Below are 20,468 nucleotides of genomic sequence, written 5' to 3'. Positions count from 1 at the left end.
TGCCTGTTCATTTATCACAGACACCAGGCAAAACAAACCTCCTGTTGGGCCAATTGCTAAAAAGGCATCACATTCTAATCTCAGGCTGTTCATCTAAACCATTGTAAATAAAGCAGGTAGAAGTGTTTTGTGTTGTTGTTGTTGTTGTTTGTTTGTTTGGATACTGCTGTCCTGAACTATAAGTCACAATATACCAAGCAGGTAGAAGTGTTTTGTGTTGTTGTTGTTGTTTGTTTTTTTGGATACTGCTGTCCTGAACTATAAGTCACGATATACCCATCTACAGTTCGCTTTGACTAAATAATGTTTAAAGTCTTGTCGAGTTTGTTGCATCGGCTTTTTTTTTAGAGCTCCCTATTGTAGGATAAAGGCTCAAGGCAAAGAGAGGGAGAGAAACCCGACCAAAACTGCACGTTGCCTCCTATTCCCTCTCTCCCTTCCCCACTTCTGCTCTCCACAAGTCCTGCCGACAACGTATTTTGCAGAAAAGAGTACGGTTCCAGTAAGAATTAAGGGAAGTGACGGCATCAATGCTTCCCCTTTTTTTATTCAGTGCTTTTATTCAGTGCTTCCCTTTTGATAGCCACATTCTTATTATTCCCCTCACCCCAAGATGAAGAGGAATAGTGAGGAGGAAGAAAAAGAGTAGAACTCAACCTCTGCTTTTTGAGTGGGAATAACCCATTTCAACCCATTTGAAAGCCTTAAAAGGGTAAATATTTTTCTTCTCCATTACTAAAAACAGAAATAAAAATATCCGTTTATTAACAGAGTCAGAAATGTCGGATATTTTTCAAAAGAGAAACAACAAAAATTGTTAATGCTTATTGAACGTGTATGAACATATACATAAACCCTAAACAAGAGTTAATATCATTTAACATTCTTAACCATGTGAAATAGTAACCACTGTTATTTTCTATCTTGTAGACAAAGAACATGGTGCTTAAAGAGGCCAAGTAACCTTACCCTGGTCACACAGCTGGTCAGTGACCAGTTTGGATTTAAAACCAATTAGACTGGCTCCAGCATCTGGACTAGGGAACTACAGAATTAAGGCTCTGGCTTCTATTTAGCTGAATGACTTTGAAAAAAATATTTTTTTTATTGACTTTAGTTTCCTCATCTATAAAATAAAAGGTTGTGTTAGGTGATCTTCAAGATCCCTGGCAACTCTTTGGGTCTGATATCTCCAAATCAGTATCCATCTCATCTATGCTGCCGTTACCATTCATTCGTCCGGGGAACTATAGGAAGATAAGGGGTGGCATGACATAAGAAAGGGCAGGAAGTTTGCTGCATCATATACCAGATGTTTTCCTAACAGGAACAGCTGCTCCAGTTGCCCACCATGCCCAGACAAGGAGGATAGCTGGGTGACTATGGGAATGAGATGGGAGCAAGCTATTTTCAGCACACTCACCGTGGTTGCTGTGGTTTATCTTTTAGTTGGACTGGTTACTTTCCCCCAGAAGCATCCTTACCATCTACATCAATCTGCAAATGCATTCCACATTTGCTAAGAGGTCGAGGCACCTGGCACACCTGAGCTATGAGAACCCCTGTAATGTGACCAGATCTGTCGGGCTTCTTTTCCTGGCTCCTCTGAATTTCACTGATTGATACTTCCAGGAATTTTACTGCAGCCCAGAAAGAAGCCTTTGTTCTTTCTTCAGAGTAAGGAAGTGGGAGAGGACATTGGGTGGGAAGTAGAATCCTTTGAGTTCTGTGAAATGACCTCAAATTTCAAGCTGTCAGGCTTATCAAGAGGCCCAGTGTCTAGTCACTCCACACATTGTAGATGATAATCATTTCAACAGCTCAAGTTATCTGAAGCTCTGTGTGAAACAGGAACCAACTCTTGCTCTCTGGGAACAATGACTATCACCTTTCTCTCTGGAGTGCAAACTAAGGTGTGTTTATTTCATTTATGTCATCTGCACCAACCCTTCAATGCTAAGAGTCACGTCTAAGTCCCTTGCACCCTCATCCCAGTCCCCCAAGAGTGTACTTCTTATTTCTTTTCATTGCCTGCACATACATAGAGATGCTATGTAACACCACCAGAAAGAGATTTAATCCAGGAAATCTCTCACCACCAGACTTTTGCTGCTGATAATCTTGGCAACTTAGACATGTTGCAAATGCATTTTTCTTTATCTGTGTCTGTATGTGTTCAGAGGGAGAGATAACACTGAAATGAAAAGCGGTGGCAGAGAAACAGGAAGAACCATAAAGAGCAATCGTCCTAAATGCTGTGGTTTCCAAATACTGCTAGCAAGTTGCCAGGCCGATACGAAAAAGTAGAACCACTTATTCTAAAAGGGAAGGGGAAAGCGTGAGAATGGAAGGGAGATCAGATCGGAATAGATTGGCTGGAATGGGGGTGGGGTGAAGCAAGAGAAACAGCCCCAGTGAAAAGGACCCGTCATTCCATTCCAAAACGTAATTTGCTAAGATCCACCACTTGCGTTTCACATGCAAATGAGAAGGGCTTTCCGAAGGCTGGGCTGGGCTGGGCTGGGCTGGCCTGGGCTGAGCGATGAGCGCTGTGCTCTGCGCTCTGCTGGCTGACGGGATTCCGCGCTCCGGGCCTGAGACCCGCGAGTGTTAGAGAACCATGTCCTCTCTCTTGCCACCGCCAAGAAGGATGGACATGACACTGAAGCAGAAAATAAATGAGGATTAAAGGACTCGGGGAAAGGAAGCCCGCTTGAGAAGCTGTCGAAAGTCAAGACTGGCAAAGGAATTTCATTCAACCTCTTCACTCTTGTAGTTTCAGGGACTGATCATTTCTGAATCCCTGGAGAGAGATTCCTTCCCCAAGGAAGTGAAAATAATGAACTTTTGGAAGTATTACCTTTTTGCTTTTATTGTGCTCGGTGTGGTTATTTTTTTTGTACATTACAATAGCCAATTAAACCTGCCAAAAAGGAAGCTGAATAGTTCCAGTGAAAGGTATTCTGGAATACACGCCTGTAAGGACGCATTAGGAGGTAAGTCAACTTTTTTGTGGGAGAAGATATTGACATCACCTTTGGGAGGTGTCCCTTGCGAGGACTACCTGATCCAGAATCACTACATCACAAGCCCCCTCTCAGAAGAAGAAGTGGCATTCCCCTTGGCCTATGTCATGGTCATCCATAAGGACTTTGATACTTTTGAAAGGCTCTTCAGGGCTATCTACATGCCCCAAAATGTCTACTGTGTTCATGTGGATGAGAAAGCCACAGCTGAGTTTAAGAAATCTGTGTGGCAGTTACTGAGTTGCTTCCAAAATGCTTTTATTGCTTCAAAGATAGAGCCTGTGGTTTATGCAGGAATCTCCAGGCTCCAGGCTGACCTGAACTGCCTGAAAGACCTGGTAGCCTCGGAGATCCCGTGGAAGTACGCCATCAACACCTGTGGGCAAGATTTCCCCCTGAAAACCAACAAGGAAATAATTCAGTATCTGAAAGGATTTAAAGGGAAAAACATTACCCCAGGGGTGCTGCCCCCAGCTCATGCAATTGGACGAACTAAATACGTCCACCGAGAGCACCTGGGCAAAGATGGCTCTTTTGTGAAAAATACTAATATTTTGAAAACCTCACCTCCACATCAGCTGACCATCTACTTTGGCACTGCCTATGTGGCCCTTACCAGAGAGTTTGTCAACTTTGTCTTCCATGACAAAAGGGCCATTGATTTACTACACTGGTCAAAAGATACCTACAGTCCTGATGAACATTTCTGGGTGACACTTAATAGGATTCCAGGTAGGTACCAATTTCCAGTACCATTTTTTTCCTGTTTGAATATTGAATTTGCTACCATTCAACTCCTTTAGAGAACTGACTCCTTTGAAATTATTTGAAAAAAGTTTTTTAATGCTTAGAAAACTATTAGTCTGGTTGCTTCTTAGTGACAGTTTGATGCCAGCTCTGTTGTCTTATAACTATGTGCAATATAGTGATCTAAGAAAAATTCTGACCCACAGGAGCTCTGGCAAAACTACCTTGATCATATATCACATGGTTACTATCTTTCAGTTCAGTCTTTTGAATGAATGTTTTCTGCAGTCCTCAATAAGCACGGCTACAATGTAAGAGTTGAAATAGGTAGTATTTCATTCAGAGGATGTTACACAGTATTACACTGATGCTCAGTCATTGCTCAAAGTTCATGGGGCTGTTTTTAGAATCCTTGAATTCTCTTTGGACAATTCACAAATTATCACTCCAGCTTAAATGTCTCTAGTCTATGACCTGGACAAATACCCAGGTCTCAACTGACTTGGTTGAGTAAATCTAGTCTGATATTTTATTGCCTAGAAGAATGAGTAACAATGAAACATAACATACAGAGAGAGATTCCAGCTGGAGTGGATCCAAAGTAAATTCCCAATTTTAAAGTCACAGATTTTTATTAGAAATTCCAGTTTGTAGCCTGTTGTGTTTATATGCTTTTCTATTGTTTATGATAATTTAGGAATTGGTCTAATGTATGCCAGGCAACTGAAGGCAATAAAATTATTATTAATAATAATAAAAACAATGACAACAATAGCAGCAGCACCAAACTCCCTCTTTGATTCAAGACTGAGTTTCTTTTCAAAATTCTGTTTCCCATATGTTGTCTGAGATTACCTGTGTAATCTGCACACCTCTTCCCAATAAGGCTCCAGTACAGTAGTTCCCACTATTATACCAGCACTGTGGATATCAGCCCTGTGTGAGGGTGGCCCTATGTCTGCCATTCTTGAAATAACTCCCTGCTCTTATGTGTAGTAAATATTACTGTTAACACATTTGAGTGCTGTTTGAAACTCTCTTCTTATCCGAAAGTCACATTCACAGCAGTTATTAGGTGCCCAAGAATTCAGCATTCCTAAGAGCTAAGCTAGAGTGGTAGCCACAGAAATCTATTTAGAGAAAGAGGCAGAACGAGGACTGGCAAGGTGGCCGGGGACAGAGACATATGCTGCTATCCTTTGAGCAGTTTATTTTCAGACATACTAAATTGTCAGATTACAAACTCGTAGGAGGGGGAGTGAACCAATACTTATAGTGTGGTGAATATTCATCCTTATTTTTTAGAAATAACTATTTAAAACATGTAAATATTCTACATGTGCCATCCGATATTTTTTGTTGATGTAGTCTGTGCCAGATATGTTATATTCTACATCATTTCTTTAATTATGAGAAATAATCGTTGTTATCCTAATGCACAGGTAAAGAAAAAAAGGCTTAGAGGTATATGAAGTAATATGCTCATCTTCACACAGCTTGTTTAAGGCAAAGCTTGGACCTGATCCTAGATTTGTGTGGCCTGAGATTTGAACTTTTTCTCTTGCACCAGGAAGAGAAAGAATAATCCTTTCTTCTTTCCTGTATATCTAAAGCAAATCCCCTGCAGAATCCCCAAAAAGAGAAAGGGTAAAAGGTGGGGGAAATGAGGAGGGCAGTGAAAGTAAGCTCCACCTTACCACTTTTAGCTGGAAATAAGGTTAGCAGTGTGTGTGTGAGAGTGTGTGTGTGTGTGTGTGTGCGCGTGTGTTGGAAGACAGTGAGCATGCTGAGGCTTAGTGGGCTGCTGCACTAGTTTGAGTCACAGGAAGGTGTCCTTGCTGGAACTGATCACCACACCCCACACGAGCTCCGGTGCCAGCTTCCTCAGTCCCATCTGGAACAGGCGTTGGTCTGGCTCAAGCAGTGTGTTGAGGACTTTGTCTTCACACAGTATAGACAAAAAGTTTTCAGGAAAAAAAAAGAGACTGTTTTGACATTTATATTTTCAGCAATCAACAAATATTATTATTTAGCTCTTTGTGATACTAAGCACTGTTCTGTGTACTGAGGGTACCTCTGTAAGAAGACAGACATGATTCTTGGAATTTAAGTTTCAGGATTTGAATGGTTGAGTATGAAATTTAATGACTATTTAGTATATTGGGCAGATTTCAGTATAATTTTAGTATATTGGGCTAATTACCCCACATTCCAACCCCTCAAAAAAAAAATGTTTCCGCCCCCATATATCTGTTCCTATTTTTAAAATATATTTTAAAAAGTTAGCATTTTTTAAAAACAGGAAATACATTTATAAGGTTCAAAATTTTTTAATTTTTACTCCATCAGTGACTAATATTATTGCTTTCTTACATATCCCTCCAGAGATATTTGATTAAGTTTATAGACAATAAAACTAATTAAACATGTGGAAAATAGTACTATTATATATATATTTTTAAAGTTCACTACAAAAATACACAGAAAAAGACAAGTGGTCCTTATTTTAAACACTGTTGTCTGTAAGTGAGGAAAAAAATACCACAAGATGTGTTATTTTATTTAAATAGATCATATGCAGACATTTAGGGAGTTAATTTTAAAAGCTCTACTTTTCTCTTATTTTGAAAAGTTTTTTATTCTAGGCCCCAGGAATTTTGTGGGACAAAGGCACCAGGGAACTTTTGCTTCCTGGAGTCCAACAGCAGTGAACTTTCAGATAGGCTGGGAGAAGACCTGTTGCTCCCTTGCTTAAAGCTTTACAGTGGTTTTCATTATCCTGAGGGTCAGGTTGAAGCTCTTAGTGTGGCATGGCCTCTGTGACCTGACTCCCCGCCCCCCGCCACTTCCCCACCCCATCTCTCTACCCTCATTTCTTTTTACGTGATACCTCATACTTAATGTTCCAACAACTCCTTGGCTCTACACGCTTCTGCAACTTTCACCTGATTTTTTTTTTTTTTGATAGCTTTTTTGATGTCCTCTCTGGGATACCCTTCTTACTATCTCTATTTGACTGGATGTCACCTACTCTGGAGGCCATCTCTGATAACCCACCTCCCAGGTGGTTGGTATTCCAACCCTGGATTCTCCTATACCTGATGCCACTGTTGCCAGCATTGAATTATAATTACCTGCTAAGTGAATATCTCCTCTGCTCTATCTCCTTAGTTTTAGGTTTCTTAAGGGTCAGAAATGTGACATCTATCTTTGTCTTCCCCATCACTATCCCACACTACCACCTATCACTGTGCTTGTTAGGAGGGTATATAGACTGCTGGATGGTTGTGGATTGGGTCTGGGGAGTGGCTGAATAGCTATGAGGTCGGAGAAATGAATAAAAGTGTCTTATATCTGGATGAGTGAGTGGTAGTAATTTCTGATGAACGGTGGGTAAATTATTGCCTGGAGGCATAATTCAACAATAGCTAAGCCAACAACCAATATCAGTTAAGGGAAAGATATCAGGAAGACCTTGTAGAATTAGTAAACTCTAGAGTTCCAGTTGAAATGTTAACAGAGCAGTCTTTCCTTAGAAACTCTGGTTTCCAGGTAGTCAACCTGGGCCCATCATGTGGTCGCATCTCATGCCAAGAGAAAGCACTGGCATTCTATGTGGACACCTCCAGTTAGTTTTCTCCTTATTTGCCCATGATTTGAGTTCCTCCCACAACTTGGCATCCCTCCAACCCTGATGTTAGTACCATTCCTGGCCTGCTCGCAGTTTATGCAGTGGGCTTCTTCTGTTTTAATTTAATCTAGACTGCTCCTCAGCTATTAGCAAAAAAAAAAAAAGAGTATAAGGAATGAAAGGTTAAAATATGACAACAATGGAAAGAAGCTGGAAACATTCTCCAGTTGTAGCTCTCAGCAAATGTAAACATTGAGCTATTTAGAAGGTATGTGTTCTCTACAAAGGGCCTTAAATCTGGGTGTGGCTGGATCAGTCCCAGTCTTTTTTAAAGTACAGGCATGCTTCTCTTAACTACTTGGCTATGTTCTGAGAAATGCAGCATTAGGCAGTTTCATCATTGTGCGAACATTATAGAGCTCACTTACACAAACCTGCATGACACAGCCTACTACACACCTGGGCTACATGGTATGGCCCATTGCTCCTAGGCTACAAACCCATACAACATGCTATTGTACTGAATACCACAGGCAATTATAACACAATGAGAAGTATTTGTGTATTTAAACATATCTAAACAGAAAAAGTACAGTAAGAATAAGGCTGCAAAGATTTAAGAAATGGCTCACCTGTATAGGGTACTTACCATGAATGGAGCTTGCAGGACTGGAAGTTGCTCTGGGTGAGTCAGTGAGTGATGAGGGAATGTGAAGGTTAGGACATTACTATACACTGCTACAGACTTTATAAACACTGTACGCTTAGGCTACACTATATTTGAAACATTTTTCTTTCTTCAAATAATAAATTAACTTTAGCTTCCTGTAACTTTTTTACTTTATAAACTTTAAAATTATTTGTAACTTTTTGCTTTTTTGTAATAACATTTATTTAAAACACAAATGTATTGTACAGCTGTACAAAATATTTTCTTTCTTTATATCCTTATCCTATAAGCTCTTTTCTATTTAAAACTTTTTAAATTTTATTTTCATTTTTAAACTTCTTTGTTAAAAACTAAGACACATACACATTAGCTTAGGCCTTCGTGGGGTCAGGATCATCAGTATCACTGTCTTCCACCTCCACATTTGTCCCTCTGAGAGGTCTTCAGGGACAATAGCAGGCATGGAGCTGTCAACTCCTGTGATAACAATGCCTTCTTCTGGAACACTTCCTGAAGGACCTGCCTAAGGCTCTTCTAAAAGAGGTGTCACTCTTTTCGGAAATATGTCCATGGTGGTTTGCATTTTTTTTTTTTTTTTTGTCATTATAGATTTGTTTGTAAGCAGATAGTGCTTACAAACATTTCTTTCAATTAATGAAAACTTTTTGGTGTTGGGGTCCATGTTTTCAAATTTTTTAAGGAGCTTGCTGAGATCTGCAAAAGCTTATGTAAACCCTTCATCGTGAATTTTCTTGGAGGTTTTTCTTGTTCTTCTGCAATTTCTTTTTCTCTTGCTTCTTGTTTAACTATGTGTTCCTGTTCCAAGTCCAACAAGTCCTCATTTGTCAGTTCCTCAGGAACCACTTCCAGGAGCTCCTCAGTGGCATCCTCAGCCACATCCAGATTAAGGATATTGGTCATCTCAACCACAGCCTTGTTGGTCATCTCAACCACAACCTTTGTACTAGGACTTTAGGATGGCTACAATGTCAGTAGATGTCGTTGACTGAAACATCATTGTGCAGCATATGACCATATGCATTGTGTTCTCTGTACATCAGCCCAAATTTAGAATTTAGTTTGTAGAACCACAAAGGATGTATTTATTCAATCATACTGATTGTACCAACAACCAAGAATGATAAACACTGATGGATTGTAGATCAGGTCTTAATGAACGTCATTAGAACATTCAGGTCTGCAATAAAGCTGTTTTTCTGTGGCCATCAGACAATCCACACTCGTATTTATTTTATCAACATGGAGATAAATTCTAGTTGAAGGAAAAATTACACAAAACAGATATTTTCATTTCTATTTAACAATTTTAAAATGACATTTTTATGCAGCCAGATAATACTAAATAGGCATAATAAATTTCGACATGATTTTCAGAATATTGTATTAGTGAGTTGGGACTGTTTGACTTGTTTTACCTCTTTGGTAAAGGGCTCTAGGCACTCTTCGGGCCAGTAATTTGGGGAAGATTTATAATGTACAATTTGTCCTGGCTCTTGAGTACCTAAACTATTGTGTCTACATCATCAAATGCTGCCCTCTTGGTAGAGAAAACTTAAGCAGGTTAAGAGTTTTGACGTAATTAAACTATACTGAAGCTATAGGCATTTGAAGGATCATTTATGATGCCTCCAGTCATTGACTGTGCTGTAACATTTGGATCATCTTCTTTATTGGGGAATCTACGCCCAAAGATTTGTTGTGCCCCACCCCTTCATAAAGAAAATAATCTGGGAACCCTGCTCTTAACTAGCTTTTAATTCCTAATCTCTAGAACAACACTATACAAGATAAGAAAAATTGGATTAAAGTATATATGAATATATTAAGTATAAATACCATTACAATTGGTAAACATCCACTAAGCTGAATTAACATGAATTTAATTCTAGCAGAAAAGATTAATGTAGCTACCAGTTCAGAACTGGCAAGACCATTTCTCCAATTTTCATTCAACCTCCCAACATTCTACCAATTGCATAAGACAAATCTTTTCTAGAAGCAATATATTTTTTTTAAACAAAACATAGATTGCATTCAATGACTGTTAAAAAAGTAAAATAAGTTATTAATTGTATATCAAAGTCTTAATAGATCTATAATCAATGTCTAAATAATCTCTTTAACATCTGTTTCTCTGAAGCACTAAAATAGCATCTCCTTCCATCTCACTTTGAGTCCCCATGATACTAGGAAAAGGGTCCAGACAAGCATAGTTTAAGTCCTGGCCCCCATTTTTCTCTAATTATGTGATATTGGCCTTAGTTGATGCTGAGCCTCAGTTTACCCACCTGTGATGATGGGAATAATAAATAGTACTTAGTTCCCAGAGAAGTTATGAGCATTAAATGAGATAATGTATATAGTGCTGTTTCTCAGACAGAGCATACCTCAGAATCTGCTGTAGGGCCTATTAAAACACAGATTGCTGGGCCCTACTTCCCTCCCTCCGCCCCCCCCCCCAGGGTTTGCTAATTCACAGATTTAAAGCAGCCCCCAGGATTTGTGTTTCTAACAAGTTCTCAGGTGATACTGATGTTTCTGTTTAGAAAGTACACTTTGAAAACTGCTGACATAGACCATCTTTTATAGAGAAGGGCATGTTTATAGATTTGCAGTCAATCTGTTCTGTTTATTTCCATCAGAGACTCTCCTTGACTGAGAGCAACAGGCAGCCACCAGTAAAAATGAAAGTGAGTTTGTATAAAGAAAAGCTTTATGGTATTGATTGCATAAAGTGGATATCATGAAAGTGGTGTACAAATGACTGATGTTTTGGAAGTACTCATATTGAGGAAATACTCTGGATTTTGGAGTAAAACTAACCTGATGATGAATTTTAGCTTTGCCCTCACTAGCTCTGTGACTTTATGTACCCTCAAACTTCAGACTCCTTATCTGTACAGTCACAATAACGATGGCTACTTAGTAAGGTTGTTTTGAGAATTAAATGAAAAAAAATGTTGTAAAGTGTGGAGTTAAGTGTTATTAATATGAATATATATTAAGAAAAGCTAAATTAGCCTAGTATTCCTAAATTAATGAGATCCTAAAGGTGTTAAATCAAATTACGTTAAATCTCTTTTCAGTACAAAAGGATTCTACATCTTTTTGTGGCATCCCAACCATGTAAAACTAGCTGTAAATATATCCAAAGAGGAAGAGTAGGCAGTATAAGAAAATTTAATCAGTTTGACATGTTGGGACTGGTATTTATTCTTTATAATTTTGATTTCCCTTAATATTATCGTTGCAATTTTTGAAACTACTAAAAAGCCTCACTTGGTCCTCAGAATAATGGTGTGAAGTATGTATTATGCATAAAAAGAGTGTTTCCTTAAAAATGCAAAGGATATCAATGGTGTCTTCAGGACTCAATTTTTGAGACCACATCACATGAAAGGAACAGGAATTGGGATTAATAATTGTTTTATTTTTTAAAACCCTATCATGTAATAGAAAGGACATAAGGTTTCTGTTCAGAACATAGTATAATTTCTTGGAAAAGGAAATCAACCTAGCCAAGATTAGAAAGAAAGGCAAGAGCTTTTTCATAATCATTCCACACAGGTTTTTGCTGGCCCAGCCACATATTTCCCATTTCAGGTGTTCAGCTTCCTCAATGTTGAAACAAATGTTCCTCCTAGCTAATGACACAGGGATAGTATTTAAACTCTCTTATGAAATTTACAAATATACAATAGCACTGAGAATAGTACAATAATCTCTTGTGCCCATCAGCCAGTTTCAACAACCATCGACATACTAACCAAATTCAAAGCAAGAAAATTTAAAATTTATAACAAATCACTGAGTCGACTCTAATTTTCAGAAATGAGCAGCTTCCTCTTTTCAAAGGAAATGTAAAATCCAATATTCTAGACAGGCTTTCTCCATATCCTAAAATAACGATTTCCTGAAAAATGAAGATCTTTCTAAGCAGCTTAAACTTTTAGGATATATTTCTTCTTCCTTTTTTTTTTTTTTTTTTTTAATGGACAAATAGAATCTACAAGCACAAGTTCTTCAAGCATTAGAAGCAAGAATCAGAACTCTGCTCGTTAAGATTTCTAGTCTCTCGGCCTTCCTTTTCCTGTAGGGAGAATGGGAAGAGTACCTTACTAAGAGCAGTAAATTGATTAGTGGCATAAACTGTTCAATGTACAGTGTTTAGAGGTACCTTTTTCATTTATTCTTGGTGCTGAATATTCTACTTCCTATATTAAAAAAAAAGGGGGGGGGACAAAATGGCAGTCTTACTATTTTACGAGTCTCTGAGTTTGACTTTGTAATTGACATGAAGATATTTTTCCTTCAGCCAAATCCTGATGTATTTTCCATTACCAATGTTCTTATAGAGGCTTCTTTATTAGGTTCAATCATCTTGTTAATTTTTCACATATGTAATTTAATCTGAGATTCCCCAGGTATCAAGCTCTAGCTTTGCATGAGATTTCTCTGATCGTGCAGGGTGATGTGGAGGAGAGAATATGGACTCAGAAATCCCGGCCTTGCCACTTACCAGTTCTTCTGATACAGGAAAAATTACTTAACCAAGCTGAGCCTCAGTTAATTTTGGTTTTAGGACACAGAGAGAATTTGGAAGGTATTTAAGAATTTAATAAAAAACAAGAATTGTGCATTAGGCAGTATTGATTCCGCTTCACCCTCCAAAAAATATATATCTGGAGAATAATGTGTCTCATAGCAGTGACTATGATTTGCTAATATTTCTTTTCAAAGATGTTTGTAGAGGACCAAAAGAATCTCTGGGTAACTCTAAGGACATGAATTTCAGATTATCCCAAAAGGTACTCAAGGATTGGGATAGTAGTTTATCAACTTTGGTTTTTTTAAACATTTCATACAGCCCAGCTAAGAACAGTAGATTAAGCAAACAAGCAGTAAGTATTATAAGCCATGTATGAATGTTTTATCTTCCTTTTTATAAGTACTTCAAACTCTAGCCACTGCATCGTATAAAAGGGGCCACTGACCTAGATATGCACACCACAAAATTATTTTCTAGGTTCTAGCCCCAGTCTTTCACTAGCTGTTTGACCTTGAGCATGTCATTTAAACTCTGTGGGTCTCATTTCCTTCCTCTGTAAAAGGAAGAAATGGGGCTAGGCAATCTCAAAATAGGTTTCTGAGTTATTCTGCTTCAACTCTGGAGCATGTAATAAAAGGAACAAACATTTTAGAGACAGACAGACTTTGGTTTCATTTACCTACTATGTAATCTTGAGCAATTAACTGTTCCTACTGTGAGTTTCAGTCTACCCATTTGTAAAGTAGAGACAATACCAACTTCATGAGATTGTTTTGAGAGTTACAATACAATGAAGGTACATATCTCCCAGTTCAGCTATCGTTAATTCTATTACCATCTCCACTCCTCCCTGCTTTCCCTCTCTATGGTATATTAATGTTATGACTTTCCTATTTATATTACACTGTGACCAGTAGGATTAATGGAGCAGTAGGATAAATGGCCTCTGGGCAATAAATTTCTCTTTGTCACTGTTACTATGTTCATGTCTGGATGCCAGCCTCCACTGCTGCCATGACTTCGAACTCAGGACAATCACCACAGGCAGTATGTGGAAGTGATTTTTGTGCTCTAAAATTTTAACCAAAAAAGTAAATTGGGTGCTGAGTACTTACACAATATCCCCATTTGTCTGATTGTTTTAATATAACACATTTGCCCTCATTTCTGGAGAGTATTTTGTCTATCAGTGCTGAGCTAGACTAAAGCTAGTGTAGTATATTAGCTGTGTGGGAGGGACGAGGGCTCACTGGAGCGGGACCACTTTGCTTCAAATCCAGCTTTGCAGATTTCTAGTGTATATGATTTGAAGCAAATTATGTAATCTCTCTGAATTTCAGTTTCTGTATTTGTAAAACGGGGATGGTAATAGTACCTACCATTGTAAACCAGTAATGTGTATTAATATATTTTGAGTTCCTAGAATGGTTCATGGCACCTAGTAAATACTAATAACTGTTCGTTGTTTTTCTTCTACCCAGTTGCCCTCGTTAAGAGACAACATGGGCTCGAAAAATGCAATCTCACAAAATACAGAGGCTTCTGAGATTACTACAAAGGATCTGGAAGATTTTCTAGAACCACCTTCCAATACTACTAAGACTCATCCTGCTGGGCATATGAAAGGAGCAGAGTAAATGAGAATATGACACTGGTTAGTGAGATAGATTGTCCCATGTGCATCAACTCATATATTTAAATAGTAGGAAACGCAGGTGGCGAACAACAATCTTGTGTCAGTGTTGATATCTTGACTCTTGAGGATACCCACAATTTCCAAATAATCTGAATCTCCTCTCTCTGCCCCAATTTAAAAAAAAAAAAATGCGTTATTTCCACCAGAATGAGGAGGCACCTAAACCAGGTTGAAACAGGTGTCTCGGCGAGGAACATTTTGCCCGTCACCCTATCAGCTTTCATCCGTTGTGTCCCAGTAGGGACATGCACAGTAAGGAGTGTGCCAAATGAAATAGACATGGCCTCATTTACCTTTAGAGTCCTCCAGTGGTCCACTGTTGTAGGATGAAGAGTGTGGGCCCCTGTCCCTCAGAGGGTGGGAGGCTCAAATCATGGCTTCTTCTAGCTTGCGATCTTGGGCAAGTCCCTTCAATTCTTCAAACTGAGTTTCTTCAGCCAAGGATTAATAATCTCTTGGTTGTGGGGGAAAGTAGGCGTGTGTCATGAACAATGAATGAAGTAGTAACTCTGTAACTATGCTATAACTCTGTAACTAGTAACTTATAAATCTAGAACCATAACTCTGAACCCTATAGTACCAATCCTGACACACAGAAAATGCCTACTGAATGTGGTGACGGTTTTTTGTTGTTTTTTTTTTTTTTTGTAGTGTAAGATATTGGAAGGAATAGAAACTTAGAATGGCTACTTCAAGAATCACAGAATAATTTTATGAAGTGGAATGGGCAACTTCGCTCTGGACTTGGAAGGGATATTCTCATAATTTAAGATTAGACAAACCAAGCCTAGGAAGGTGAAATGACTTGTTTGGTTACATGATTTAGCAGCTGGACTGGGTCACAAAGATAGGACTTCTGAGTCATGATACAACAGTCTTTATATATTTAGTGCTTCTCACAATTTCTCTCTGAAATACCCTAGATATTGGAGCAAAGGATAGTAACAATATTTTGGTATGTATGTTATCTAATACTTAAAAATGGGTTTTGTGACAGGATTCTATAAAAAATGTTCAGAATTCATTTTTTTAAAGAGCGAATATTAATTTTTCTCAAATGAAAAGTTTTATATGTATACTACAAGATAGAATTAAAATTTATTCATTTATCATGAAGATTCATTCTGTTACATTTGTTGTTAAATTTGAAGCAGTTTCCCTTTTTATTTTTAAATTTATTTGCAGTAAAATTTATTCTCTTTGGTATCCAGTCCCATGTGCTTTGACAATTGCATAGTCATGCATCCACCATCACAATCAAGAACAATTCCTTTGCCTCCAAAAATCCCCTCACACTGCTCCCTGTGGTCACACTGCTCGTGCCTCCTTCAAACTCTGGGCAAATCTTGACCCGTTCTTCATCCTTATGGCTTTGCTTCTTCCAGAATGTCACAAAATGGAACTAAAGTATATATAGCCTTTGGAGTCTGGAAAAAGCAGCTTCCTAGCATGCCTTTCTTTTACAGAATTCCTTTGTGTGTTCCAAGGTATAAATGGTGGCTTCATATAGCTCCTCTGACAGCTTTCATATCTGTTCAATATTGGTTCCATTTGGCTCATTTTTCTTGTCCCATATTAATTATTTATTATTCTCCATAAATAATAAATCATTTGGACCTCTTATTATTTACAAAAGTAGGGTTATTTTTGGTAATATTCATTTGCAGTAATAAACTAAAAGTAAATATAGCATATAATCATATCGTTGTTAAGCATCATCTGGTATGCTTTTGTTGCCTTGGATTTGCCAGTATCTGTGATTCAGAATAAATAGTAGGAACATCACAAATTTAATTGAAAGAATAAGAATAACCAAAACATGTTCCACTTTTATTCCGGAAACACATGTGACAGAGTCACAAAACTTTCCATCAGGAGTCTTTTCAATCAATCAGTTTGTATGAGAGAATCCTAATGTGCTTGCCACAAACCCCCAATATGATTTCTTATCAGAAGTCCTACAGAAGAGGATCTGTTTAGGTTTGTAGAAGGCTCAAGGGTTTATCTTTTCCTATAAATTGAATATATTAGTCAGTGGTCTTCATCAAAAGATGCTCATAATTCAGAGTTTCTAAAGTATTAAAATAAATAATGCACAAAAGAAAATACCAGTATCCAAGTGCTTAAAGGTCAAGCACTCAAAACTGGAAAACTGGATACTAAAAGCTGACACCGCAATCCCTAAAATGACCCTGAGAAAGGGGAAGGAGGTGAGAGCAAGGAGCTGAAGGGGCCAACTTTTCTGTGAAGTCTCAGGTTTTATTTTATAAATTTATGTAAATATCACCGTCCTGTCCACTCTATAGCCTTCTTAAATCTTTTATTGAAATACAAAATACATAAAGAAAACTATACATACCAGAATTGAAGAGATCATTGAAATTTCAAACTGACCCTTACCTGAGTAAGCAGCACAAGAAATCATGTTACCACTAGTACTACAGGAATCCCCTGTGCAACCTTCCAGTTACTTCCAAAAGTGACAACCACTTCAACCCCACAAATTAGTTTTGCCCGTTTTTTTTTTTTTAATTAAGTTTATTGGGATAACATTGGTTAATTCAATTATATAATTTTCAGGTGTACATTATAATTTAACATCTGTATATTCTATTGTGTATTTACTACCCAAAGTCCAGCTACCATATATTTGATCCCCTTTACCCCATCTACCTACCCCCTCCTCCCCCCATGTCCATGAGTCTCTGTTTTTTTGTCCTGTTCATTTGTTGCTTTTAGGTTTATATCCCACTTTTCAACTTTTTCTGTCTGGCTTATTTCGCTTAGCATGATTATCTCGAGGTCCATCCATGTTGTCGCAAAAGGCAATATTTCATATCTTCTTAGGCTGAGTAATGTTCCATTGTATACATGTATCACAGCTTCTTTAGCCAATCGTCTATCATAGGACACTTCAGTTGCTTCCTTGTCCTGACCACTGTGAATAATGCTGCTATGAACATCAGTGTGCAAATGTCCTTTCAGATATGAGTTTTCAAGTCTTTGGGGTAAATGCCCAGTAGAGGGATTGCTGGATCATATGGTAGATCAATTCTTAGTTTTTTGAGAAACCCCATACTGTTTTCCATAGTGGCTGTACCAATTAGTTTTGCCTGTTTTTGTGTGGTTATGTAATGAAATATTTTTTTCTTTTTCAATTGTAATTGACATACAACATTATATTAGTTTCAGGTGTATGCCTAGTAATTAGCTATTGTATAACTTATAAAGCGATCACTCCAATAAATCTAATACCCACCTGACACCATACATAGTTATTACAATATTATTGACTATATTCCCTATGCTGTACTTTACATCCCCATAACTATTTTTTAACTGCCAATTTGTACTTAATCTCTTCACCTTTTTTACCTAGTCCGTCAACCCTTCTCCCATCTGGCAACCATCAATTCATTCTCTGTATCTATGAGTTTGTTTCTGTTTTGTTTGGTTCATTTATTTTGTGTTTTTAGGTTCCACATATAAATGATATCATACGGTCTTAGTCTTTTCTGTTGGACTTATTTCACTTAGCATAATGTCTTCTGGGTCTGTCCATGTTACCACAAATGGCAAGATTTCTTTTTTTTATGGCTAAATAATATTCCATTGTATATATGTACCACATCTTCTTTATCCAGTTGTCTGTGGATGGACACTTAGTTTGCTTCCAAGTTTGCTTCTTGGCTGTTGTAAATAATGCTGCGATAAACATAGGGTACATATATCTTTTCAAATTGGTGTTTTGTTTGGAAAAACACCTAGAAGTGGCATCGATGGGTTGTATGGTAGTTCTATTTTTAATTAATTTTAAGGACCTCTATGCTGTTTTCCACAGTGGCAACACCAATGTTCAATCCTACCAACAGTGCACAAGGGTTTACATTTTACCACATCCTCACCAACACTTATTGTTTGTTGATTTATTGATGCTAGCCATTCTGACAGGTATGAGGTGATACCTCATTGTGTTTTTAATTTGCATTTCCCTGATGATTATTGATATTGAGCATCTTTTCATATGTCTATTGGCCATTTACATGTCCCTTTTGGAACAATGTCTATTCAAGTCCTCTGCCCATTTTTTACTTGGATTGTTTGGGTTTTTTTCGTGTTAAGTTGTATGAGTTCCTTAAATATTTTGGATATTAACACTTTTTCGAATGTATTATTGGAGAATATCTTTTCCTATTCAGTAGGTCTTTTCATTTTGTTAATGGTTTTCATTATATAATTTCTAATTGTAGTCCAGTTCTTTTCAACAAAATATTCAGGTTAAATAAATGTTTTAGGAAGAAATGTTAGGCCTATCCTGTCGCTTCCTATATTTCTAAAACATACTGCAAACTCTGTGGGGTCAGGGGTCACAGAGTCAGGACCCAGCAAAGGGTATCCACATATTCGAGGCATATCGCAAGGCTCTTTCTCCCATGTTTCTCCTCTTATTAAAGTTCATCTAGATGTTTCTTATATTTGCAGAAGACGAGTGTAAACAGAAGAACTGCATCTGCTGTTTTGTGTAAAAAGATTAGGCTTGCTACATATAAGATAGGCACTTATTCCCCAGAATTAGCAACCTATATATACTCCAGCACATAAAGCAACAAATGGAATTTACCACTGACCTTTAACTCCTTTGGACCTGTCTTGGGTTGTAAATAAGGGTTAAAATTAGACAAGAGTCCTAAGCAAACACAATTTTTATTTGGCTGCTTTTATGTGGAATTGGAAGGAATGTTTTACAATTTGCGCATGAATTCTTGATTTATATCCAACTGGGTGTAGCTTCGTGCCTTGTTTTGAAGATGAGGAAGGCACTGTGTGCGAGACAAGGTGAAAATTTGTCTAATGGTGTCATTAAGGATCTCTCCCCAGACAACAGGCAAAGCCATACAGGGCACGATATGTTCTGTGGATTCTAATAAGGAAGGACAAGCCATGAAACCCCTTCTCATGTAATATAGTGAGAAAGCAAATCAATACTGTAAATACTTTTATTTGAAACAGTCACATCAGATCTAGGAAATTCCAGTTGAAATGCAAATACCTAATTCAAACTGTGAACAAACACAAAGAAAACTTATCACTTGATGTTCACATGCTGCAAATAACAGAATCTCCTCAGTTTCTGTAATCTAATAAAACTTAAGTCTTAAGGAAACAGTTTTTTGAACTGATAAAACTGTCCAAGTGGTCAACATATACATAGCAATGCCCAAATTCATTTAATTTAAGGAAACCTAACCCATATGTATCAATGGTAAAGGCCATTTATAAAAGATTATAACCTATATTGTATTCAATATAGGTTAGCCAAGTAGTTAATACCTATGTTGTAGCCTTAAGGTAACAGAGAAGTATTTATTTGTAGGAAAAGATGCTTCATGAACTGTTTTCTTAATGACTGTTACTTGCAGGTGTAAGATTTTGTAGAGTTTTGGCTTTTTAAGAAAACTTTCATTTTTGTTCTTTGTACTTTCATGCATTATTTGAATCCATTCTAATAACACCCTTCAATTTTTCACAAATTATAGAATATTTTTAAGAGAAAAAAAGTAAAGATTTACAAGTAAAGAAAAAAAGTAAAGATTAAATATGCTAAGATGCTTAACACTAGCTAATTTGGGGGAGTTGGAAAATAAACAATTGGTCTCTTCCTTGAAACTTTGTACTTTTAAAATCTCCAAAGCTTAGAAATAACATTGCTTTATTTGGCGAAAAATAAAATCTCTCCTTTCTGAAGCATAATACTTAGTGTTTTAGAAGCAAAAAAGTATTATTCTTATAAAGGGATGTTAAATAAAATATTCTATAGAGAACAGGTGTTCTCAACCCCGGCTACATATCACCATTATGTAGGGCATTTTTTAAAATACCAATTTCTGGGCCTCACCACTGACCCATTAATTCAGAATAAGGGGAGATAGGGCACAGTCATTTGTACTTTTTTAAAGTTCCACAGATGATTCTGCAGTGTAGCCAGAGTGGGGAACACTGATAAAGGTGAAGGGTCAAGTTAGAGATAAAAACTGAAGAATGGAATTGATTATTTCGTTGACTTTACCCGCAGTCATTCCCTAGCATTTGCATCCCCCCAAAAATCAGATAAGGTTTTGCTAGGAGGA

The 20,468-nt window shown here is 37.4% G+C and overlaps 1 protein-coding gene across 2 annotated transcripts in view; it reads left to right on the top strand.

Annotated features, from left to right (window-relative positions):
- The window catches only part of LOC102877728 (glucosaminyl (N-acetyl) transferase 2 (I blood group)), an 80,718-nt gene that overhangs the window by 39,099 nt on the left and 21,151 nt on the right, over positions 1-20,468 (top strand). The window contains exon 1 of one of the 2 annotated variants that reach the window (XM_006909279.3): positions 2,452-3,758. The exons of the other annotated variant lie outside the window; for it this stretch is intronic. Coding sequence (XP_006909341.1) covers positions 2,840-3,758 — 919 coding nt within the window. The 5' untranslated portion in view covers positions 2,452-2,839. Of the gene's footprint in view, positions 1-2,451; positions 3,759-20,468 lie in introns of those variants that run through there. 2 annotated transcript variants of the gene reach the window in all.

The sequence above is a fragment of the Pteropus alecto genome, unplaced genomic scaffold, assembly GCF_000325575.1.
Source record: "Pteropus alecto unplaced genomic scaffold, ASM32557v1 scaffold121, whole genome shotgun sequence".
Classification (NCBI taxonomy): Eukaryota; Metazoa; Chordata; class Mammalia; order Chiroptera; family Pteropodidae; genus Pteropus; species Pteropus alecto.
This window is presented reverse-complemented; position numbering and strand designations above follow the sequence as displayed.